Below are 26588 nucleotides of genomic sequence, written 5' to 3' on the forward strand. Positions count from 1 at the left end.
TATGAGCAACACATCTCGAAGAACAACAGTTACAACGGTGAGTAACCGTCTTTTACACATGTATAACTTTGAGCATTGTCAGTCATTTGCCATCCATAGTGTCTTTGGTTAAGAAAAGAATGAAGCCAATGAGAGAGTGACTTAATTTTTAAGAGCCAGTTAAGAACTTGGTAGCAAAAGTGATAGCATTTACTGGTGCTGCTACTGTTTATAGAGAATCCTGATGTAGACTCCATAGTTATGGTTGCTTTCTAAAATGGGATTAAAATGGGGCTTAAATTCCTGTTTGGCCACTTTTTTCAAAGGAAAATCAATGTGAAATTTCTCAGGGGGTTATATTTTTATACCCTTTGAATTTTTGTATAGTTTTTTGTTTAGTTTCTCTTAAATATTTAAGAAGTCTTTGAAATTAGGCGCCGTCTAAAATGTGTTCATGACTGTCTTACTTTTCCTTGCTCAAAACTTACATGCTCTGTACCTAAACTTGTTTGCTTGGGGCTTGGTTCTCATGAGATCTTTTCTGTCAGATTAAATCTCCATTAGGAGCTACACTGTTCCATCGTATTTATCTTACAGCAGAGAATGTTTCATGCACAGCTATTTATGAAGAAAATCATTTCCATAAGGAACCGCACTTGCATCCTTTTGTCCCGCAGTCCATTCCCACTTAAACTTTAAGAAAACACTAAAAAATTTACTTACAAAAGACATTCAAACAGGAACGCAGATAAGGAAAATCTTTGCATAAAATTTACGCTAAGTAATTCTTCTATTTCACTGGAGAAATTAGAAGAAACTATAGCTGTTTTGAACTCTTTTGACTCACTCTTGAAATGCTGAGTTACTGTAAATGTGTATTAATTTATCACTGTTAAATGAAGCTAATATGGTATTAACTTATGACAGTCTGTGACCAGACCAAAACTACAAAAACTAAAAATATGCATCCTTTCAGAACAGCCCTCTTAAACTCTGTTTAAGGAAGAAAAAAATCCTGATTAAAATAAGTATCTGTTTTTTTCATAGTTATTTAACTGATTTCTTTTTTACTTCCATTGTATTTTTCTTTTCCCTTTTCAGTAATTAAAAGTATTAGTTAATAATATTAAAATATTGTTGGGATAGATCATTTTTCAAAGGAGTGACATTTAAAATATATAAAACTTCATTAAAACTAAAATTGCGCTTTGAAAGCCTTTGCCCCAATTTCTAAAAAGTTCTCTTCATATTTCCGCTATATAGCTTCTATTCTTTCTTTTAATTTTGAAAGGTTCTTTTTTTTAACTTTTGTAGGTTCTGAAGTGTGAAGTGGAACTGATGGCCAAAATGGCAAAAACTATTGATAGCTTCACTCAGAATCAGACAAGACTTGTCGTAATTATTGATGGATTGGATGCTTGTGAGCAAGACAAAGTTCTACAGATGCTTGACACAGTGAGTTGTTGTTTTGCAGAGATGATTTTTGCCTACCTCCCAGGGAACAGATCCTCAGCTTATGTAAATTGTCCTAGCTTCAGTAGAACCTGTAACTGTTTACACCAGCCAAAGATCTGCTCCCAGAAGTGTTGAGAATAACTCTTTAATGATAGTGAAGTGCTTTGAGATCTAAGACACGATGAATTAGTGTCATCTTGAGCTTAGTTTTTTTGGTTGAAAAGTTTTTTCAAACTTCTCAACTACTCCTCTACCCCGATATAACATGACCTGATAACACAAATTTGGATATAACGCGGTAAAGCAGCACTCCGAGGGGGTGGGGCTGCGCACTCTGGTGGATCAAAGCAAGTTCGATATAATGCGTTTTCACCTATAATGCGGTAAGATTTTTTTGGCTCCCAAGGACAGCGTAAATTAAAAGGCTATTTTAGCTGAAAATTTTTCAGGAGTTAAGAATTTGGTATTAATTTTTGTGGTATATCCAGCATATTATTTTATGATACTATTTAATATAATGACTTCTGACAGTGTATGTAGTAGAAAAAATATGTTGTGTTCCATATAGTTTGTCTATTCAACTCATCAGAACAAAATAAATATAAAATTTTAACTACAAGAATGTTTAATGGCACATGGTAAAAAAACAATTTACAATCTACCTTCTTTTCTTATTGCAGGTACGAATCCTGTTTTCAAAAGGCCCATTTATTGCCATTTTTGCAAGTGACCCACACATTATCATAAAGGCAATTAACCAGAACCTCAATAGTGTGTTACGCGATTCGAACATAAATGGACATGATTACATGAGAAATATAGTCCATTTGCCTGTCTTTCTTAATAGTCGTGGGCTCAGTAGTGCAAAAAAGCTGATGGTAGCTTCAACTACCAATGGAGATATTCCATATACAGATACTTCAGGTAAGTTTATATTGCAAGGAGACTATAGCAAGGTTATAAAATAAATAATCTTGAAACCATTAATCTTTAGCTTTTTTAATAACATCTTTTGCAAATATTTGGTAACTTTAGACATTTTACAGTTTACAGTTGGAATAAGCAGATGAAATGGAAGAGTGAAATGTTTTTTAATGGGGAAAATGTCATTCTTTAGGAATACATGAAGAAGTTGACAGAAGAGTTTCTCAGAATAGCCTTGGAGAGATGACCAAACTTGGCAGCAAAACTGCTCTTAATAGACGGGTGAGAAAGATAGTAGCATAAAAGAAGAGATATTTATAATATGTATCTATTTTTTATTTAATGATGGTAATTCAAAACATCAGAACTGGCCAAGCTGTGACTCAGGAAGCTGATCAATAAAGTTGCTAAGTTTCCAATAGTTGACAGTCATATTTTGCCATTAAGGCTTGATAATTATTGATTCGGAACTGTACCATGGCCGAGGAATAGGCTTTCATCCCGAAGAGGTCCAAGCGTTTCCAATCCCATTCATAGGGAATGGATCTCATTTGTTGTTGACAACCCCAAGAGTTTAACGCATAGACGATGATGGAGTTGTGGGGAAGCTGGGAGACAGGATATGTGTGGGTCTAGTGGTCACTGCTACCAAAGTTCTCCGATCAGCAGTGCAGGGACACAAGCATATCTACAGTGGAACACCCATAGGGACACTCATCTTGAAGAACCATCGTTACTGCACAAAGTGAGTAACTTTTTCCCTTCACTGCTCCCCACACGTGAGCAGAGTCCTTCTATCCCATTTGCAAAGAAAGAAAGGGACTTTTTATTTCCTTAACCACAAAAGCAAAAATGAACTACTAGCATGGTACTGTGTTGTGTCTCTCTTCTGCCTCCTATATCAGTTTTTTCATATTTATAACTTTTTATTAATTTTTCCAAATACAACAAATATACCAAAATGCCAGAGTCATCACAATACATAAAGTAAATAAAGAGAATTAGGAAAAAGGAAGGGGAGGTGAAGTGACAAAACTGTTTTCAGAGTCTACGTTATCATAGACTGCTAAAAAATCAGCCAAAATTGCTTGGAATTTTTCAGGCATTCTCTTCCTGTGGAATTCCAGTCATTTGTTAGCCGTGAAGTCAGCAGTGTCACCAAGGCAGGCATCAGTATTAAGTGGGGATCAACTTTTCCATTTTTTCAGGTTTAATTTTTGTAGTGACCAAAGCTGCATGATGGAACCATGCCACCTTGTTACCAGGTAACCGCCAGGTAGCAGTAATACATCAAAGAATGAAACTTAAGGGGATGTGCTCCAATTTATAATCCAGTATCAAACTGTTCCTTTGACCCATCTCATATGAAAAAATTCTTGTTACAAGGACACTCCCGAAAACCCATGAGCTAATGTAGCATCAAAGAAATTACATTTCCAACAGTGGCCAGCATTTATGAGGCCCATTACTATTAAGCTATGTGGGGACCAATATATTTGAAAAAGTGTCTTTTGGTGAATAAGCCATAGTCTCAGGTCTATAGTTGCTTTTTTAACACTAGATACAATTATGTTTCATTGATTTGGAGATAGTTCCATATTTAAATCTCTATTCCAAGCGACTTGCAAATTATCAATCTTTGGCAGAGTTCTTTGGTCCAGAAAATCATAAAAGGATACCCCTGGCCAGGAAGGTTTTTTTTTTCAATATAATAAAAGTTCTGGAGGTTGTGGAGCTCCCAATGGATCTGGTCCAAATATATTTGTAAGTAAATGCTTTAACTGGAGATATTTCCATGGTCTGGAGCAGGGCAAGCCAAATTGTTGCTGAAGATCTAAACATGGTTTAAATTTATCATTGTCAGTTAGCTGTGACACAGTCATAATTCCTCCATCCAATCCCTTCACATCAAGATTTTGCCACATATTTTAAGGATAGGATTGCTCTGTAGGACGACCTCTACATGAAAGAATGGATGAAAGCAGAACGTTCTAGCAAAGTTTGACCAAGCTTGCCTCACAGCTGGTATTGTTGGAGCCCTAGAGCCATCTAATGTATAATAATTTGATCCTACAATACCTGAAAGGGGGAGAGGGTATACAAATCCTTGTTCAATCTGTACTCAAGGTGGGGTCTGTGGGGTCATATCTAACAACCACAAAGATGCTTGGCTTAACAACTGCCTCCTATATCAGTTTCTGTGTGACCAGATGCTAGGGCTATGAATGAGGATTTTTTTGATTCCTTCAAAGCAAAGATATGCTCTTGAGGGTTTTTTTTCCTTAATTTAAAAAGTGGTTTTCTCAACATTATATGAGAAAATGGATGAAATTTAACTTTTTGCAGAGACAGACAAAAGTGATGGCAACAATATTTTTAATTGTTGTGTTCGTACAAAATATTGTGACTTACCATTGTATTTTGTCATTCATAATTGTGGTGTGAAAAAACTCTGCTATTGTTTGTAAGCCATAGTAATTTGGCTTATTAGAAATAATTTACAATGTGTGTTGCTTGTATTGATTATTATATAGTTTAGTCAAAGAAGATTTTTTTTCTGTGGATATATTTTCATTGTATTTGAGTTCAAATCTGTGCCTTTGGTGGAACTTGTAAAAATTAGAATATTTTTTTAAGCACAAAACCTGAAATGAGAAGCCCTTCAGGTATGTACAATTTGGAGAAACTAACCATTATTTTGTTTTTTTTTATTTGTCAGGATACTTACCGAAGACGACAGATGCAGCGGACTATTACACGCCAGATGTCTTTTGATCTGACCAAGCTTCTGGTTACAGAGGACTGGTTCAGTGATATCAGTCCTCAGACCATGAGAAGATTACTCAATATTGTTTCTGTGACAGGTGAGTATGACGTGTTCATTGTGCACTCTAAGGAGTATGTTATGGTGATTGGTCAGAATTGTAGTCTGTGCGCTGAGGGGTGAAAACATTATCTGCCTTCTGGAATGGTGCAACACACTGAGGTGCATACTTTTAGTAATATTAGTACAAAAAAACCCACAGAAAAGCACTGAGTAAAAATTTAAAATAAGCTATGGATACTCCAAAATGCTTAGTATGAGGCACTATTTAAAAGGTGGTAGTTGAAAGAGTAATGTATATGAAGGGCAAAATTCATGCATTTGTTTCCAAGTGGTTTTTTTTTTTTTTTATATCCTACTTCTAAGGTAAGATGCTTTCCTAGAATGCTACAGATGTTGCCAAAAAGCGATTCAGTGGCTTCATATCTCAAAAAACAGAACAAAACTAAATGTTCACTTGGAAATTTAAATGTAACCTGAGCATTTTGTAAATCTTCTTTTAAAAAAAATCATGTCCTGGGTTTAGTTGTTGGTCATTAATGTTAATGGGAGCCAGAGGGCTAAAACTCTGTTGAAATGATTAGAAAACTTATTCCCATGTGTACGATACATTTACACTACACTTTTGACATGAAGCATGGTATTCTCATAAGCAAGCCAGGGAAACATGGTCTAGATGAAATTACTATAAGGTGGGTGCACAACTCGTGAAGAGTAGTTATCAGTGGTTTGCGATCAAATTGGGAGGGCGTATCTACTGGGGTCCTGCAGAGGTCAGTCCTGTGTACTATTCAGTATTTTCATTAATGACTTGGTTAATGGAATAGAGACTGCTTACAAAATGTGTAGATGACACCAAGTGGGAGGGGTTGCAAGCACTTTGGAGGACAGGTTGAAAATTCAAAATGATCTTGAAAAATTGGAAAATTGGTGTGAATTCAGGAAGATGAAATTCAATAAAGACAAGTGCAAAGTACTTCACTTAGAGAAAATCAAATGCACAACTAGAAAATGGGGAATAACTGTCTAGATGGTAGTACTGCTGAAAAGGATCTGGGGGTTGTAGGGACCACAAACTGAATATGAGTCCTCAATGTGATGCAGCTGCAAAAAAGGCTAATATGATTCCTGGGGAGTATTAAAAGGAGTGTGGTAAGACACAGGAGGTAATTGTCCTGCTCTACTTGGTATTGGTGTGTCCCCGGCTGGAGTTCTGTCTCTAATTCTGGGCACCTCAATTTAGGAAAGGTGTGGATAAATTGGAAAGAATCCAGAGGAGAGCAATAAAAATGATAAAAGATTTAGGAAACCTAACATACAAGGAAAGGTTAAAAAAAAAGTGTGCCTGTTTAGTCTTGAGGAAAGAAGACTGAGGGGGTGGGACCTGATAACGGTCTTCCAATATGTTAAAGGCTGTTATAAAAAGGACAGTGATCAATTGTTCTGAATGTCCATTGAAGGTAGGACAAGAAGTAATGAGCTTAATCTTCAGCAAGGGAGTTTTGGGTTAGATATTAGGAAAAACTTTCTAACTATCAGGGTAGTTAAGCTCTGGAATAGGCTTCCAAGGGAGGTCCTGGGTTCCCATCGTTGGAAGCTTTTAAAAACAAGTTAGACAAACACCTGTCAGGGATGGTCTACATTTACTTGCCCTGCCACAGTGTAGGGGGCTGGACTTGATGACTTCTCAAGGTCACTTCCAGCCCTACATTTGTCTGATTCTATGATTTAAATATATTTCCAGATTCTACAATATGGTGTAATGAAAAATGATCACATAGCTAGTACCTTAAGGTGAACTGCAAGGCAAAAATAACAAACAAACAAAAAAAGTTTTTTTTTTGATGTATAAAGAAGGCCTCAAAAGTTTTTTTTTATTCTTAATCCTTGGCTTTTATGTCCATATTTTTGAGGGGACTAGTGGAATACAAAATAATTGAAGACTAGAACCTGGAGCTGCAGCCTTTAGTTGAGAAGGGAATAGATGTTGTTCTTGAGTAGTGCCCCCAGGAGGTCCACTCCAGGTCTGCATGTGCCCCACATGCCTTCAAATGGAAATTTGCACTGGCAGTATCCATTTGGCTCGCGCATGTGCCTTACGCAGCCTTGTGCCCCACACTGAGATTATATAGGACTGTGTGAGTGAACCGCCCTCAGTTCCTTCTCAGCTGCCTCAGCCTGAGATGGCGCTTGCGCATGCCTCTACTAAAAATTTTTTTCTTTTAATTGCTAATTTAGTTTTAGATTGTTTGCTTGCTAGTTAGATTAGTTTGGTAGTTGAGAGAATTAGATTTATTCCTCTCCCCTCTAGGGAGGCTTGCCTTCTTTGGAAGGGCATATCTGGCTCACCGGGGTTCAAACGCTGCCTGACTTGCTGGGAGGACATCCTAGTTAGCAGCGGTTACACTTTCCTCAGAAGTGTAACTTCTGTCTTGCCCTTAAATCCCAGGCAAGGTAAAACTGGGAGATTAAACTGAGGCTACTGATGATGAAGCACTCCCTTTATTCTCTCGCTCCCCACTTAAATTTTCGGTGGTGGATGTGCTGAATGAAGAGGGGAAGGAACACCACACCAAGCCAATCCCAAATGACAAAGACCAGAAGCTTCTGGACCTTTTTGGATGGAAGTTTACTCATCTGCAACCCTACAATTTTGGATTGCAAATTACAAGGCAATCATGGCAAAATACGATTACACAAACTATGTGAAATTTACTGCTTTTATTGAGCACCTTCTGCCACAGCAAAGAAAGCAATTTCAAGCCATCATTGCTGAGGGACAGTTACTGGCCAGGACATCTCTGCAAGCAGCAGATGCTGTAGCCTATTTCATCTCTAGTGTCAGGAGTACGTACCCCAAATTTCACCTCACTTAAAACCTACTTGCTTACAAAATCAGACTTATAATATAAAAGTGTCACAACACACTATTACTGAAAAATTGCTTACTTTTTCCTTTTTACCACATAATTATAAAATACATCAATTGGAATATAAATATTGTACTTACATTTCAGTGTATAGTATATAAAGCAGTACAAACAAGTAATTGTTTGTATGCAATTTTAGTTTGTGCTGACTTTGCTAGTACTTTTTATGTAGCCTATGGAAAAACTAGGCAAATATCTAGATGAGTTGATGTACTCCCTGAAAGATCTCTGCATACCCTGGTTGAAAACCATTGGACTAGAAGACCTCTCGAGGTCCCTTCCAGTCCTACAATTCTATGATTCTATGTCCACTAAAGATTGGACAAGAAGTAATCAACTTAATCTGCAGCAAAGAAGATTTAGGTTAGATATTAGGAAAATCTTTCAAACTACATGGGTACTTAAGTTCTTGAATATGCTTCCAAGGGAGATTGTAGAGTCCCCACCATTGGAGGTTTTAAAGAACAGATTGGACAAACACCTGTCAGGGATGGCCTACTTATTACTTGGCCCTGCCTTAATGCAGTGGGCTGAACTTGATGATCTCTCGAGGTCCCTTCCAGCCCTACATTTCTATGATTCCATGATTCTATATATCTTTCACACAATAATTAGTGTAGCATTCCTCTTGAACCAATTAGTCTATAAACAAGTGAATCTACAAGCAAAAACCTGAAAATCCTGTCTGATGAGAGCAAAGAAAATTTGTATAATTTAATTTTATTTGGAAATTCAACATGTTCCCAACTAACTGGATCTGACAAATTTAAAATTAGGAGCAGTTTTTTTATAGAAGGATTCTGTTATGAATAGGAAACTACTCTAGTAATCTGCACACCAGGAGCTATGCCTGTCTGCCAGCACCCAAAAACTCTCCTGGTAGTTTGACACATCCGCAATTATTAATTTTCCTATTTTTATCCTGCCAACACTTCCTAATGAACTCATATTTGTATATTAAATATTTATGTTAAATACTATCAAAAATCTATGTAAGCAATAAAAAGCATATGAAAGTCACATTTGTAAATACTTAATATTCACCATTTCCCAGTAGTTTTTAAAAAAGGTTAATACTATATTGCATTTCATTTCTATGCAATGGAAATACTGACATTAGCAACTTGTCTACAAAGGCAATTTTCTCAAAAAGCAATATTCTCTAATCTCATTAAAATCACAGTCATCACAGAGCCAAAAATTGCTGAAGTAAACTGATCTGTAAAGAGGGCAGAAAGTAAACAGGCATCTATCTCAGTCATGCTGTTCAGAGCTCATGGTGTGAAACAAGTGTGCTGGAGCTTAGGGTTTCAGCCTAGAATGCGTTGGCTACGTGGCCTACCCTTAACGAAAAGTGGGAGCCCTTTGGAGTCTGGCACTTTGAAGGGGTTCCTCCAAGGGACTGTTTAAAAACTGGGGCATAGCACACATCCAGTGGATATGTGACACCAGGTATGAAACTTACTCCGGGGGGAATTCTGCACCAAAAATTAAAAACTCTGTACCAAAAAAATTTAAATTCTGCAAAATTCTGCATATTTTATTTGTCAAAATAACACAATATAATCATGCCAGTTTCAATTATTTTGGTAATTTATTTCAAAATATCTGTCAGCAAGTATGTCTGTAACAATACAGACCAAAAAAAAAAAAAAGATTCTGGTAATTTTTTTTGACCAATAGATTCCTTACTAGATTTATTAATACAGAAGTTTGTGTGTGTAATTCATTTAAATTACAATACAGCACTGTATTTTCTGCACCAGTCAGAAGCAATGCAAAGGCTTGGGGGAGTCAGGGGTATTGGAGGAGCTGAGGGAGAGGGAAAGAGCTTAGGAGTGAATCTGGAGGGTGTTGGGTGTGGATGGGAGAAGGGTTTTTTGGGGGAGGGGGGGATTGTTAGGGCTTTGGGAAGCCTCTCCCATGCAGACCCTAGCTGACCCCAAGGCTCTCCCATTCAGTCAGGCATATCTGCCCCTGCCTGTGCACTCCCCACCCCCATGGATCTTTGCAACCCCTCTTCCCCACCCCTAGGCTCAATGCTGTCACCCCTCAGCTCCTGAGCCCATGTGCCAGTCTGTACCCCCCTCAAGACATTCTGGACTCCAGTCTGTGACCCCCCAGCAGCCCTGTGTGCTCCACTCTGTCCTAACCTGGTTCTGCTGGCAGAGTGCTGTGATGAACTTCTACTTCTGGGGGAATTCTGCAGCACTGGGCATAGAATTTTGTATTTTCCCGTCTAAAATACATTTTGCCTAAGAAGTGCTGCAGTTCTGCATTTTGTCCACCATAGGCTACTGTGGCTCCAGAATAGTTGGCATGAATTCAGCCAGCTATTCTGGTGCCACAGTGGTCTTTGGTGGGCAAAAGGCGGAACTGCAGCATTTCTTAGGCAAAATGTATTTTATGCAGGAAAATACAAAATTATGTGAGACAGAGGAATTCTGCGCTTCTGCAGATGCACAGAATTCCCCCCAAGAGTAAAAACTAAAACTGTATAAAGTTTATAACCATGAGATTTTTGTGTACACTAATATAATTTAACTACAAACATCATAATCAGATCTTTAAGGGTGATAAATTATGAACCACTTTAACAATCTTAGTAATGCTACTTCAACGAAAAATACAACCACAACACAAATGCAAAGAAAGTGGACGCAATAGGAATACATTATTAGAGTGTGAGATTCATATGTAGAATGGATTCACAATGTGTGTTTTGCAGAAGGTGGAGTCTTAAATATGAACTTGCATCAAAAATTCGTGTAGAACCTTGTTACCTGTGATTTAGAAGTTTGACAGTATTTTGAAAGTGTTAACTGAATACTCTTTCATCAGCACATGCAAATCAGGATTCATCTTAGTAAAGAAACCTCTTATCACATTGTTCTCATCAGAATGTTTGTCAACTACATGAACTGATTTTAGATCCTTTTTTCTGCCTTTAATAATATGCTATATTTGTAATCCCAAACCTTGCCTTTCTTGTTAATGAAGTACTGCCTTTTGTTTCCAGCTTTGAGATTTTCTTGATTTACTATTCAGGATACCAATTATCTACCTATTTGTTATAACCATGAGTGATATCTTCCTGGTGGAAACAGACAGAAAATCTCTTGGAATGAAATCATGAAATTTTTAAAAATGTTCTGAAATATATAGTATAAACATATTGCTGTAGAATGTTGCTAGAGTCGGGCAGAATTACAGTCAGGCACTGTACAAACTTTGCCCCACAACTCTGCTAATGCACATTAATTCTTACTTGTAACAGGCTGGTAATTGTAATCCAGTGCCTGGCCAATCAGAGGCTGATAGTCATGGTGGGTTTTGAGATATAGACAGATATCCGGTAGGATTTTGTATTAGATTACCAAATTATATCCTTTATATGTGACATGAAACAAATTTGAACTCCATAGAACTAATCTACTATCTTTTTCCACTTTCTGCTGTTAGGAGAATACATGAATTTCATTTGTTAAATAGAGTGTGACAAAAGATCATGCAATTAAAAGAGTTGCTTCCTTTCTCACCCCCTTCTTGTTTTTTTAGGACGTTTATTGAGAGCTAATCAGATCACTTTCAATTGGGATAGACTAGCTAGCTGGATTAACCTTACAGAGCAGTGGCCATACAGGACATCCTGGATCATATTGCATCTGGAAGAGACTGAAGGTGTTCCAGATCAGCTTACTTTAAAAACCATCTACGAGAGGTAGGTATGATTCTAGTGATGACATAAACTTCCAATAACTGCTATTAAAAAGTCAGCATTTGCCAATATTTACCAACCAAGTCTGTCCCCTATATTTAAAATCTTTGAGTATTGACAGATTTTTTTTTAAATGTCTTTCACTGTTAATTAAAGCAGGTGTACTGTTTATATATGTGTGTGTTTATTTTATTAAGATCTCTACTGGGTGCACGTACATAGTTGGTTAGCACAGCTATTTTGGGTTTTCATTAATCTAATTTTCATCCCAACAAGACATCCTTTTCTTTGCCAATCTACAGGTAAGAAAGTATAACTTTTAAAATATTAAAAGGGCCATAAGATGATATGAAATGGTGTTATTTTATTTGGTAATATACTTAACAAAAGTTCTTGAAATTCTATCTAGACGCTCAGTAAAGCTTTCAGTGGTTTATTATGGGGAGGGCTGAAAGTATCACCTGTTAAGTTTGTCCAGCCCTTTGCATTATAAGACCCTGTTTTTATTTGCTTATAACTTTTGCTAAACTTTAATAATGTGTACTGAAATTTTATATGCCAGGTGTCTATCTCACGATGAACTTGCATGGAAAAATTTAGCCAAAATGGTTCAGCCATTTACAAGAATGAGAGTAGGGAAAAATATGTTTTGCCTGTTGTTATTTAAAACAAAACAAAACAAAAAGTCTGGTGACCTTTTTTTGTTAAAACGTTCTCAGGTTCCCAAGCTTTGAAATAGGGATGTGAAATTTGGTAAGCGGGTGGCCTTTGTGTCAGGGATTTGCCTTCCTGCACTCATGAAAATCTGCCCATGTTTGGCCAAGGTGTAAGACTGAAAAATCGCAGTTGACACATACTTGTGCCACCAACTCCTTCACCCTTACTTCACTTTAGGAGCTAAAATCTCCAAAGATTCAGTCCTCCCTGAGCATGTTCAAGACTCTCTCAGTTCCTAGGGCTGACCAGACTGCACATGCACCATTCCCACAAAGCAACCTCTCAACTCTTATATGCGACCTGACCTCATGTGTGTCATTGCCACAGAGCAATTACAGCTCAACTTTCAAAGCATGGGCATGTTCCATACAACCCAGGGCCAAAACCAGACTTACCTGGTAATTACTGCTTCTGGCCAGAGTGGGGCCATGTACTGGAACTGAGGGCAGAGAGCCTGTTGTTCCTCTGCTCTCAATAAATCCATTTCTGGTTCCCAGGCAGCATGGAGGAGGAAGCCATCTGATTCAAAAGCAGAGAGGACAACAGCCAGACAAGGAGGGAGGGAAAGGAGTAGATTGAAATAAGAAGTTTGCTGAAACTGGGACTGGAGTGGGGGAAGGGAAGAGAAACCTGGACTGGCTGGGTAAGGAAAACTGATAGCCAGAAGGTTTTCAGGGGGACACATTGAAACTGATGAGGGGAAAGAGGAACTGGGAGGGGGAAACACTGACATCATATGAGGAGCTAGGGGAAGGGGGAAGATTGAGAGTAGAAACTGGTGCGGATGAAAAATGGATGGTGGGGAGGGGAAACAGATCTGACAAGGGGCTGGGGGGATGGAGTAGAACTGGAATTGTCCGGCAAAGAGGCTGGGATAAGAAGCAAAGGATGGGAAACACTGAGATTGTATGAGGAGCCCAGAAAAGGAGACTAGAAGCCAATGAGTGGGGAAGGAAGGGAGAGAGAGATTGGATGAGGAGCAGGGAAAATGGGACTGTCTGGAGAAGGAGACTGGGAATTATGGGGATAGACCTGGAATTGTGGGAGACTGGGACTTGGACAGCAAACCTGGAGGGGGAGACTAAGACTGGAAGGGTAAGAAGACTGGAACTGAGATGAGAAGCCTGAGGGCTGGAGATAGGGACTGAGTACACAAGGAAAATGGGACTGGGACAAGGAGCCATGGGTGAAAAAAAGATAGGATTAAGTCAGGAATGGGCAGAAGAGTCTGTACCCTTTAGCGCACACTCCCATCCAGAACCTGGAATGGAACCCCTGGTTCCTTAGTCTCCCAATTCTCTGCTGCCAGAAAATAGCTGTGAAACCAATTGACAGAGTGTGTGTCTCATCCCCCTCCAGTGATGGGAGGCAGAGGATGACAAAATTCTACTGCTATCAGTTACTCTGTTAGCTCAAGTGGCAGAAGTGTGTGTAATGGATATAAAGGTTCCAACACCGCTGATGATCCCTGTGGATGTCAATATAATGCAACATGATGAAAGTTCTGTTTTTTTTTTTTTTTTAAACTAGAAAATAACACACAAACTACATTAAAAGTACATGATTACGGTTGCAAAGTCAAGGTTTCAATATTTAGGAAATGCCATAATTAGAACTGCCTGTGCAACTTCAGTTTGGCCCACTAGAGCATATGCATTATGATTAAGGCTAAGGTTTTGTCATATATTATTATGGTTATTATTAAGGTTATTTTTAGTAAAAGTTACGGACAGGTCACAGGCAATAAACAAAAATTCACGGAAGCCATGACCTGTCTGTGACTTTTGTTGCTGTGGCTCCATGATTTCCCCCACCACCATGGTGGCTGGGAACTGTGGGGTTCCCCCTCTGCCCAGGGCAGCTGGAAGCTGCGGGGGGGGGGGGGGGATCCTCCGCCCATGGTGGCTGGGAGCTTCAGGGTGACCATATTTCCCAAAGAGAAAACGGAACACCCCAGGCCACTCGCCCAAGGCGTCCCTGTTCTTCCCCATGTGAGGCTGTTGCCCATCCCTGGAACCCAGAGGAGGGGCCCCCTCAAGAGTCTGTCACCTGTTGCTGAAACCTTGCAGGGGGCCCTCTATTGCCTATCGTTACTGCTGCCTGTTGCTGGAACCTTGCCAGGGCCCCGCTGGCTGCCAGCTCGAGTCCCGCAGTCCCTGGGGCTGAAGCAGAGAATGTCACTAATTCCGTGACTTCCTTGACCTCCGTGACATAATTGTAGCCTTAATTATGATACAGTCTTTAATTAATGATCACATAGTGTTTTTTCCACAGGAACCCCTGTCTCATTCAATGTACAGGATGAACCTACTTTGTGGATAAATAAGGGAGGCTGTTATCTGTAGGAACCCTGCCTCATTTGCTGCAGAAATTGGAAGATGTGTAATAAATGAGCATTTGAATGCTGCCCTGGGGAATGGGATTCAATCCCTACCACAGAGTTCCTATATGACATTAAGCAATTTACTTAAACCACATTTTTCACAGGTGGTCACTAATTGTGGGTTGCCCATTTTCTGGGTGTCCAACATGATACCCTAGGGCGGGGTGGGCAAACTTTTTGGCTCGAGGGCTACATCAGGGTTGCAAGACTGTATGGAGGGTCGGGTAGGGAAGGCTGTGCTTTCCCAAACGGCTTGGCCCCCGCCCCCTATCTGCCCCCTCCCACTTCCCACCCCCTGTCTGCCCCCCTCAGAACCCCCGACCCATCCAACCCTGCTACTTGGCCCCTCACCGCCCTCCCCAGAACCCCCGCCCCTAATTGCCCCCCCCAGACCCCACCCCCTATCCATCCACCCCCCCCGCTCCCTGTCCCCTGACTGCCCCATCCCCATCCACACCCCCACCCCCTGACAGGCTCCCCGGGACTCCCACACTATCCAACCCCCCCAGTTCCCTGTCCCCTGACTGCCCCTGAACCTCTGCCCCATCCAACCGCCCGTTGCTCCCTGTCCCCTGACTGCCCCCCGGGACTCCCTGCCCTTTATCTATCCCCTACCCCTTACCATGCCGCTCAGAGCGGCAGGACTGGCTTATCGGAAAGCCTGAGAGGTGTGCGGGCACAAGCTGCGGGGGAGGGGGAACAGCAGGGGAGGGGCCAGGGGTAACCTCCCTGGCTGGCAGGCAGGACGGTCCTGCTGGCCGGATGTGGCCTGCGGGCCATAGTTTGCTGTCTCGACCAAATAAGCAACAAAGTGTCTGACTCTGTACTCCTGATTTCCTTCCAGAAATTAGATGTGATGTTAGTACTATTTTTCTATCTCCATCCTAGTGAGGCCTATCACTGTACGTTTAATGTGGAACCATCTAAAAGTCTTTTTATGTTTCTTTTTATTCATTCTGGACTGTCACGCTGTATCCAAGATAATCCTTTCTACGTTACATTTCTCATTGTTGTTCTTTCTTTCATTCTTACAACTTCACTCATTTGAAGTCACATTTGGTCTGAAGAATGTGCGCTGCTTCTGCACCCTACACATCCTCATGCTCTGATCTGAGGACATACAGTAACTCCTCGCTTAATCTTGTAGTTATGTTCCTGAAAAATGCTACTTTAAGCGAAACGATGTTAAGCAAATCCAATTTTCCCATAAGAATTAATGTAAATGGGAGGGTTAGATTCCAGGGACTTTTTTTTTTTTGCCAGGCAAAACACACATATACACAATATAAGTTTTAAATGAACAATTTAATAGTGTACACAGCAATGATGATTGTGAAGCTTGGCTGAGGTGGTGAAGTCAGAGGGTGGAAGAGGGGATATTTCCCAGGGAATGCCTTACTGCTAAATGATGAACTAGCACTTGGCTGAGTCCTCAAGGATTAACACGTTGTTAATGTAGCCTCACACTCTACAAGGTAGCATGAATGGAGAGAGACAGAGACACACACCTTGTGTGTGTGAGAGAGAGAGATGCGCATTGCCCCTTTAAGTACGCTGACCCCACTCTAAGTACATTGCTAGATCAGCAAGTTGAGACATTAGCTGCTGCCAGCAAGCTCCCGTCCTGAGCCCTGCCATGTCTCTCTCCCCCCACCCCACTCTATGGAAATGAGGTAAAGGAACGGTGGGGGGGACACACACCCTGACATTAGAACCTCTCTTTCCCCCACCCCTCTTTGCACAGCAAGCAGGAGGCTCCAGGGAGTAGTTCCAAGGCAGAGGGCAGGAGCAGCACATGGCAGTGGGGAGAGGGACAGTTGAACTGCCAGGCAATTGATAGCCTGCTGAGCAGCTGCCGCACAGGGAACTTAGGGGAGAGGGGAGCTGATAGGGGGACTGTCGGTCCACCGTGGTTCCAAGCCTACACCAACTAGCTCCAACGGGCTGCTCTTTCTGCAAGCCGTGGACAAAGCAGGTGGCTGCCAAACAACGTTATAAGGGAGCATTGCGCAACTTTAAACGAGCATGTTCTCTAATTGATTAGCAACGTAACGACAAAAACCTGGACGACTTTAAGTGAGGAGTTACTGTATATGGAAGAGTGGATCCACCACTGCTCTAGTTCCTTCTTAACTATCTATGGCTAGAGAGGGAGCATTGCGGTGTCCGTTAGTTACACAAAAGTTAACTTGCTTGTTTTAGTCTATTTGTTTAAATTCTTTGTTCTTTTTTATTTTCCCCAACACACACTGTGTGTCTTGGGCGGGGGGGGGGGGGTTCCCCACCCCCTGTTGTATTAATTTAGATGGAATATAGGCATGTAAAGGTGTTAACTTAGTTACTGTCTGACATTAAACACTTTTAAACGAGGTTTAGTCTTGGTATACAGAGACTTCAGCCTGCTTAGTACCCTGGCAGACACACCAGTAAAAATTCTTTCAGCCTTTTATTAAAGATAAAAACAGGAAAAACAGTTAAAGCATGTGAAATGTAAAATATTAAATAAGGCTTTTATTTTAACAACATCCCTTGTTTCCTTTGCCTTTAACTGTTTGGCAGTCTCTCAAATGGGATCAAAGATGGTAATAATTGTCCTCTTGGGGAAAAGAAAAAGGGTTAGCTGTTGTTGTTGATGTTTAAGTCCAATCCTGTTTAACCCTAGGTGGTGATTTGTGATTCAGCTGGAGCCAGTAGAGCTGGCGATGTCATTTGGGTTCTTCTTTGGCCTGGTCTGGTCAGGACCCCTCTCAGGATCAGGATGATGAAGGCTTGGGGTTCCAGATGACAGTGGGGGTGGCAGCCATGATGATGAAGCTCTCTCCAGTAATCAGTTTCTTCTCCCCAAAGTCTTTCTGATTTGCCTGTCTTTGTGACCACCTTTTTGCCTCCCTCTGACAGCAGACCTACTGACCAGAGAATTGGGCATAATGACTCACCCTTGTCTCTGTCGTTGTATCTCAAAGCCTGGCTCCTCAGTGGCTCCCATGCATAATGGGATTGTTTTCTCTAAGTACAGATGAATAGTAGAAAACCATGCATGAGAAAGACTTACTTGCCAAAGTGGAAGCAATTCCAGTCCTGGTGCATCCTGCAGGCATTCTTTCTCTCCAAATCACACTTCACTCAATACTTCGAACACCTGCTGAATTTAAAAACCCTGGGCTTGTTACTGAGCTCCATCAAAGTCTATCTGGCTGCTATTAACAGCATTTCATCTACCAGTCAAAGAGCTTTCAGTATTCACACACTCTATCACTGCAAAGTTCATTTAGGGTTTGACCAATCTTTTTCCTCATGTTAGAGTGCCTAGTCCACCTTGGGACTTTATTCTAGTTCTTAATGCATTGAGGAAACTACCTTTAGAGCCCATTGGGAGCTGTTCCCTTCTCCATTAATCCTTCAAGACCTCATTCCTTGTAGCTATTACTTTGGCCAGAAGGGTGGGGGAGTTGGGGGAGTCTTTCTGACAGATCAACCTTACAGAGTGTTTTAGCGGGACAAAGTGACTTTACACCCTCATCCTCACTTCTTGTGGAAGGTCTCATCAGATTTTCACATCAATCAGGACATTCAGGGGCCAGTCTCCTACCACAAACCCCACACGTCAAGGAAAGAAGCCAGTCTTCACACTCTGAATATAAGAAGAGCTCTTGCATTCTAGTTGGAAGGACTAAGCTGTTTAGAGCCTTTCCTAGACACTCAGTCCCTTTCACAGCCAGGATGAAAGGAGCTCCTCTTTCCACCCAAAGACTATCAAAATGGGTCTCACAATGTATTTTAGCATGTTATGAAAGTTCTGGAGTTACCCCTGCATGCACACATAGGGTAACTGTCCATTCCACAATTCATCTCTGTTGCCCTGCTTAAGGACACTTGCAGAGTTGCCACCTCATCATCTGTGCAGTTTTTCCTGGCACTGTGCTATTCTTCACTCATCCAGGATAAATGAAGCCTTTGATGTGGTTGTTCTCAGAACTGTACTAGATCAGTCTCCTCAGCACCCACTTTTCTTGTTGGGGCAGTGCTCAGGAGTCATCTAAAGGGAGCACCCATAGGGGCGACTACTTGAAGGAGGGGAAATTATTTACTTGTACAGTAACTGGAGTTCTTTACGATGTTTTGTCCCTATGGGTGCTCCAGTACTCCTCCTCATTTCTCTCTGCTTCAGAGTCCTTGCCTTGCCAGATTTCATAGCTGAGAAGGAACTGAAGCAGTGGCAGGCCCTCCCCTCCCTAGATCGGAGCACAAGGATATATAGGGTGCAGGCGTGGACTCTTGGTCACTGCTGCCAAAAATCTCAGATTGAAAGTGCGCGGTAAAGCATTCACCTAATGTGGAGCACCCACAGGGGCAAAACATCTTAAAGAACTCCAGTTGCTGTACAAGAAAGTAACCTCTCCTTTATCAGTTGTCTCAAGTCAAGACATTAATCTATATCTGAGTTTTAGATCAGTTTCTGTTTGGGAGATTGGTAAGGTTGTCACAAGTAGTTCTAGTTTACAAAATATCATTGCCTGGACTGAGTCTCAAGTTACAAGCAAACAATATGCCTTTTAATATGGTTAAATGTATATATCTAGAAACAAAAAATGTAGGCCATACTTACAGGATGGGGACTCTGTCGTGGGAAGAAGTAACTCTGAAAAAAAATTTGGGGTCATGGTGGATAATCAGCTGAACATAAGCTCCCAGTGTGATGCTGTGGCAAAAAAGCTAATGTGATGCTGGGATGCATAAATAGGGGAATCTCAAGTAGTAGTAAAGAGGTTATGTTACCTCTTTGTTTAGCACTGGGGTGACCGCTTCTGGAATACTATGTCCAGTTCTATTATCTACAGTTCAAGAAGGACGTTGATAGATTGGAGAGGGTTCCCAGAAGAGCCATGAGAATGATTAAAGGATTAGAAAAAATGCCGTACAGTGATAGGCTCAGAGCTCGGTCTATTTAGTTTAACACAGAGATGGTTAAAGATGTCCTGGTCAGAGTCTCTAAGAATCTACATGGTGAACAAATATTTAATAATGAGCTCTTCTAGTCTAGCAGAGAAAGGTATAACGCAATCTAATGTCTGGAAGTTGAAGATAGACAAATTCAGACTGCAAATAAAGTGTAAATTTTTGACAGTGAGGGTAATTAACCATTGGAACAACTTACTAAGGGTTGTGGTGGATTCTCCATTACTGGCAATTTTTAAATCAAGATCAGATGTTTTTCTAAAAGATATGTAGTAGGAATTATTTTGGGGAAGTTCTATGGCTAGTGTTATGCAGGAGGTCAGACTGAATGATCACAGTGGGCTTGGAATCTGTGAATGTATGAATTTCAGGTTTGGCTCATCAGTATTATAGAATCTGTTCCTCAGCTGAGTGCACTCAGCACTCTTTCCCCTATTATTTTACTTTTGTAAAGATGTCTCTGTTTTGATACCTAAAAACAAAAGCAATAATATTTTATTTCCTCATGTTTAGGCTTGGCAGAATTAAATTTTTATTGTTTTTGTAATTTTGATAGTTAATATTGTTTAAACATATTTTATTTTTATCAATTTAAATTTTCATGGTTGTGCAGAATTATGGATTTTAAACATTGCTTTTGATTTTTATCTATTGAAATGTTCGTTTATGGAAAATTTTGTGGAGTCAAAAGGTAGGGCTGGTCAGGCCACAATTATTTAATGACAGTAGACACTGAGATTCAATACGTTTGTTTTTTAAATGGTTATAAAACTAATTGTCAGCATCATGTTACTATATGCAAAGTAAATATTCTTAAATCAAACCCTTATATGTTATCAAGCCATACTTTTCTTACTTTGCCTATATGTAAATTTTGATTATTATCAATGAAAATATTTTTAGTCAGTTTTTGAGTGTATAATGAAATCAATATTTACCAATAAAAATCTAATCCTTCCAAACCTACTCATGTTGCATATTATGGAAATAGTTTTCTGCCAAGGTATTTTCATCCTGCTGTTGCAAATTGCTCTTTTTACATGGACGCATGCCTGAAGCTTTAGTATTGAAGAGTATGGATATGCTATGACACTTCTCACCTACCCCCCATCAGAAAAAGCTGCTTTAATTTAAGTTGCTTAATTATTTTTCTAAATGTGTTTAGGTACAGGGATTCCAGATATATTCCTAACATAGAATATGTTTATGTCATTGCAGTTGTTTTACGTGTATGACTAAGATTAAGATTTTGTCTCGGTTATTTTTAGTAAAAGTCATGGACCGGTCACGGGCAATAAACAACAATTCACGTAAGCCTGTAACCTGTCTGTGACAAAATAACCCGGGGGGGAAGGGGCGGAAGAGACTGCTGACCGAAGTCATGGAGGTTCATTAAAGTCACAGAATCCGTGACCCCTGTGACTAAATCTTATCCTTATCTATGACTATTGGAAAAGTACAATCTGTTAGAGAATGTATGAGTCACCAGGACTTCTAATAAGGACAGGTGTGCACTGCTCTCCTATTAGTTCGTGGCATTATATTTATACCTGCCAGTCACATGCATGAGGCACAGAGTCAAGAGTTTGGCTAGATCTGCTATATGACTATAGTGGTTCATTTCAAGAATTACAGGTAAACAGTTTCTTGTACACGCTTGTGTGTTATAATTGTGGTAAAACCTGTATTATACATGAAACACTGTTGTAATTTCTTTTTTAGGGATAGGCTGTATCTAGTATATTAGGATCAATAGTTTAACTGTAAAAATGAACTAAGAGCATTAGTTTAACTTCATCAAACTGAACCACTCTTCTTCTAATGCCAACTTTGCATTATGCACTGTACATTGGTATACCAGCAGATGGCACTAATACATTAATTATCTTGGCAAAGTACTTTATATGGTGCTAATACAACATGATATTGCTCTGTCCTGCATGGTTTAGGATGCACTCTTTTCTGCAAAATATAATATCTTTGATTTATTTTCCTCAGAATGTATTTTGATTTTAAGTTTTATTACAAAAGATAAATATCACTTTCACAACTTGTGTAGTTAGCTGCAAGCAACTATGTTAAGAGTATAAAGATTGTGAAGTCATGCACTCAGTGTCAGAATAAAGGTTGCCTGTATAACTGTAGTTCAGCCCGCCTCTGCATATGCATCATAATGCAGCTGTTAATTACATGATCACATGCAATTTTCCCCCCAAAGGATGCCTGTCTCATTCCTGTTACCAAATGGCTTATGCTCAGAGGATAAATCAGAGTTGTGTAGCGAAGGAGGCAATTGTCTGTGAGATGCCTGTCTGAATTGTTGCAGAAGTTGGAAGGTGTGCAGTGAATAAGGCAGAGGATTGCAGGAAGAGAAAGGATGGTCCCATGCCTAAGACAGTTGAATACTGCCCAGCTTGAAGAATTAATTTTATCCTGGTCTCTGCCACAGGGTTCCTGTGTGATGCTGGCCAAATCACTTTTAACTAAACATTTCACAGATAGCTAGTGTGTGTTCATCATTTTCTGGGTGCCCAATTTGATACCATAGGATCTGATTTGCAGAAGTGCTGAGCATTCACAGCTACAGCTGAAGTCAATAGAACTGTGGTTTGTGCATTTTAAGTGTCTTATGAAACCTAAGAACTCTGAAGATTCAGGTCCTAGGTGTCTTAAACTGGGCATCCAAAATTAGTGGAGATGTCTGATCTGAATCTATCTGTGCCTCAAGTTTCCCATCTGTAAAATAGGGATAATACCACTTAAACTCATGGGGTGAAGTGAAAATAAATTTATTAGTGTTTTTGAAGCAGTCAGATACTGAAGTGTTGAGTTACATAAAGTTCATGAGGAAGTTAATAATTCTGTGATCGGAGCAGGGATTGAATAGAGTATAGTGACAAGGCATGGGGCCACACTGAACAATGAGCATAAAATAAAATATTGAATAGCTGCTCATTAATTGAACACCATAAATCATGTGCACTGAATGATGCAGGGATCCTGTGGAAAAAATGGTATGTGATCATGTAATTAAATACTGTATCATAATGCCTAGGCATGAGGGATCTGAATTATGATTATATGGTCAATCTTAATGCCAGCATTTCCTAACTTTTGAGTGCTTGACTTTGTAAACCTCAAGTTCTTTTAATGTAGTATTTTGTGTGTGATTTCTTAGGTTTTTAAAAAAGCTAATTGAAAAAACTGAAATTCCATCATGCATCATATTGACATCCACGTAGGTCATCCATGGTGTTGGAACCAAATGTCTGCCACTTGAGCTAAGTGAGTAACTGATGGCAGACATATCAGTCATCCTTTTGTGGATCAACATTCGAGAAGAATGAGGTGCACACTTTGCCAGACGGTTTCACAGATATTTGCTGACAGTGGAAGAATGTTGAGACTGGGGAATATTGGCTTCAATTCCAGGTTCTGGAGGGGAGTTTTCTGTAGTGGTCACAGACTCTTCTACTTCTTTTCTCCACCTCCCCCAAGCATGACTCCTTCAAGCCTGTTCCCTTCAGCCTGTCCCTGTCCTGTCTTTCCCATCCCTGCTCCAACTTCTCATTCCACTCTGTCTTTTTGCCTTCTAAGTCCTAGTCTCTACCCAGTGGGAATCCTCATCCCTGTTTCCTTGCCCAGCCTGTCCCTATCTCCTACCCCATCTCCTCATTCAATATGACTCTCCTCTGATCAGGAGTTCCTTGTCCAAGTATCCCCCCTCCATCATTCCCCAGCTTCCAGTCCTGGTCTCCTTACCTCAGCTCTTCATCCAGTCTCAGTCATGTCTTCCTGCACCATTCCCCGCTGGCTCACAGACTAGTTTTTCAGCCAGTCCCACTACCCCCATTCCTCCCCAGCTCTTTGCCTAATCTACTCCCGTTGCTTCATGTCCCCTCTGCAGTTGTCAGCTGCTTTCTCCTGGAAGCCAGCAATTGGAGCAGTGAGAGCACAGGAAAGAGTCTCTTTGCTCTCAGTTACTGTGCCTTGTGCCACATATAGGCAGGAGGAGCAATTGCAGGGAAAGTCCTGTTTAAGGCCCTGTAGTCCTGAGCTGGAGCATGCTCAGTGTAAATGGAATCTTTGGAGAATTTAGCTGGCGATTTCTAACAAGTCTGTAATAAGCATTTGCAAACTGAGATTTTTCAAAGACTTATAACTTGGCTAAATTCAGGTGTTTTTAAGCAAACGCCAAATGGCACATCCCTGACACCAGAGCAATCCGTAAACCAAATTTTGAGTGTCTCCTCTGGAGCATGGAGGCACCGCAGCTTCTCAGCAAAACAGTTGTAAGAATTTTTTTTAACTAGACCAAAACCATGTATTTTCCCCTAATGTTCTTCTAAATGGATAAACCATTTTTTGCTGAAACTTGCCAAAAAAATTCAGCCTGAGGTAGACACGTGGCATGGAAAAGTCCAAATGGTAAACTTTTGGCAGAGTTATAAACAACTGAAAACAGGGACTTAAGATAGGATGTATCACTTCATCTTAAATATAAGCAGTGCTACAAGCTCTGCCTTGAATTATGAATGCTCTAGTTGTCTATAATAAAGCAGTTCTTGGGTAAGCAAAGCAAAACTTTGACTGCCATTATTTCAGTCAAGCACTTGACACCAAGATTATACTGTAAAAAGGGATTATGCTGTGAATTAGGTGGCTGGTTCCTGAGTTGTGGGTTATTTCATATCTTCAAGTTTTTTTTCTAGTGTAAGTAATACGTTTTAGAAATAATTTGTATAACGCAAATACTCTCTCTAGATTCCTCTGAGAGGCTGTTGTACTTGCTGAGCACGGGGCATATGTTCCCTTGAAATAGTCTGGAGCTAAAGATTTGGCTTGGTGCCCTGCAATGGTGGCCCTGTGACCAAATAATTTTCTAGGATTCTCTGAATGGTTATAACCTTTTAGTTTTGTTTTCTTTGAAAGAGGTCAGAGCATACAAAGATATTGAATTGCTGCAATTTCTTTAGACATTTACATCCAGATTGTAGCTCCTGTGAGATATTTCTGATGAACCTACCAGCTTGGTGTGTCATATGCCTTCAAGGCTGCATACTGTGGAGCTCCCTGAGGAGTTGGCTTTTCTGATGGAGAGAGATTGAGGAAGAATAGGTTGTGAATAGAAGTTTTTTAAAGTTAGTTTTTTTTCTGGATCCTGATTTCTGGATTGTGACCGCTCCCCCAATCTAGATTATTTGTATTTTTGCCCCTTTGCAAGTACCAAAGGTATTTCAGGGTTTTAAGCCTTTCCCATGCCTCTTCTGCTTGGTCCTCAGAAACTGGAAAGAATTAGAATAAATGACCACCACCTGTAACACCTTCCTGCCAACAAATGTTTCTACAGTGTTGGTAGTGCTTGATTAAAGTGTTGATTGAGGAATAGGTTGGTAGCTTTGGGTATTTCTTCTGAGGTCACTTACTTTCAGCCCAACATCCAATGGCAATATAGCAAATGAGAAGGACAAATCCAGTGTCCAGGTTTCAGTGTTGAACAAATGGTGTCACGAGGCTGTGAAGGCTATCTCTGTCTCAGAGGTGGGGAGGACCTGATATACTACTTTACATGTGACTATATGTGGCACTCACTGCTTTGAAGAAGAAGCCTGAAAGTCTGGGGATTTCTGTAGTCCTCCTGTCTGAGCTTCTCCTGGCTTCTACTACTGTTTCTCACGTGGAAAGGAAACTGGAGTCTACTGGGCCTGGGGTCACAGGTGTGTTCCTCTGGGTATACAGTAAGAGGAATGAGCTGTACCTGATGCTGGATGCTTTGGGGAAGGGGCCCTTAGCATCTAGGATTTCCGTAGTTCACCACCTCTGAACTCTTTCTGGTTGTTTCACATGTGAGGAAGAGATGGGGAGATCTGTGGGTCTAGTGAGAAGGAGGTTATGTTTATTGTTGGATTTTATTAATATGTATTGTGTAAGAAGCATAATGATGTATGTGTGATATTGTTTCTTGCTACTGTTTTGCATAAAAATATAATAAACTGAAAACACTCAAAATATAGGCACTCAGTGTACAGCATAAATTTATATATACTTTCTTTCCTACAAAGTATCAAAGCTTCTACAGTGAGAGGTAAAACAACAAAATTTGACAGAGTTGGGTACAGAGAAAGGGAAAGTGATATATGAAACTGAAAGAGTAATTTTTTTAATGGAAATGTAAACAGGCTAAGGATGGAGGTAAGTATTCCTATGGAGTGGTTATTGTATTTATTTGTAGTGAGAAGCATCTTGAAGGATGTAATTATAGAAGGGGAAAGATGAATAGAAATTTGTCCGTTTTAACAAATGTAAATGAAGTTTTAAGGTGAGCTTTACAAAGGATTTAAGTCACTCAGAGGGTGTTGAAGTTACTACATATGATGCCACACAAAGTGAGAATGACCACTAACTTTACAGACTAGCCTCCTTCCAGTCTGGGTCCAGGAATTACTTACACCCCCATGGTTACTGTCCTTTGTTCCAGTTTCTTTCAGGTATCCCTTGGGGGTGGAGAGGCTATCTCTTGAGCCAGCTGAAGACAAAATAGAGAGGACTCCCAGGGGCTTAAATAGACTTTCTCCTGTGGGTGGAGACCCCTCCTCTCTCCTATGCAAAATCCAGCTCCAAGATGGAGTTTTGGAGTCACATGGGCAAGTCACATGTCCATGCATGACTCAGTTTTTACAGGCAGCAACTATTGCCCACATG

The 26588-nt window shown here is 40.3% G+C and overlaps 1 protein-coding gene across 9 annotated transcripts in view; it reads left to right on the forward strand.

The window, feature by feature from the left end:
- Positions 1 to 26588, forward strand: part of KIDINS220 (kinase D interacting substrate 220) — a 161488-nt gene that overhangs the window by 65259 nt on the left and 69641 nt on the right. For all 9 annotated transcript variants that reach the window (XM_005287752.5, XM_005287753.5, XM_005287754.5 and 6 more), the window contains exons 18-22: positions 1294 to 1434; positions 2115 to 2358; positions 2552 to 2640; positions 5078 to 5222; positions 11671 to 11833. In XM_005287752.5, the coding sequence (XP_005287809.1) occupies positions 1294 to 1434; positions 2115 to 2358; positions 2552 to 2640; positions 5078 to 5222; positions 11671 to 11833 (782 nt within the window). The remainder of the gene's footprint in view (positions 1 to 1293; positions 1435 to 2114; positions 2359 to 2551; positions 2641 to 5077; positions 5223 to 11670; positions 11834 to 26588) is intronic.

The sequence above is a fragment of the Chrysemys picta genome, chromosome 3, assembly GCF_011386835.1.
Source record: "Chrysemys picta bellii isolate R12L10 chromosome 3, ASM1138683v2, whole genome shotgun sequence".
In the NCBI taxonomy this organism is placed as follows: Eukaryota; Metazoa; Chordata; order Testudines; family Emydidae; genus Chrysemys; species Chrysemys picta.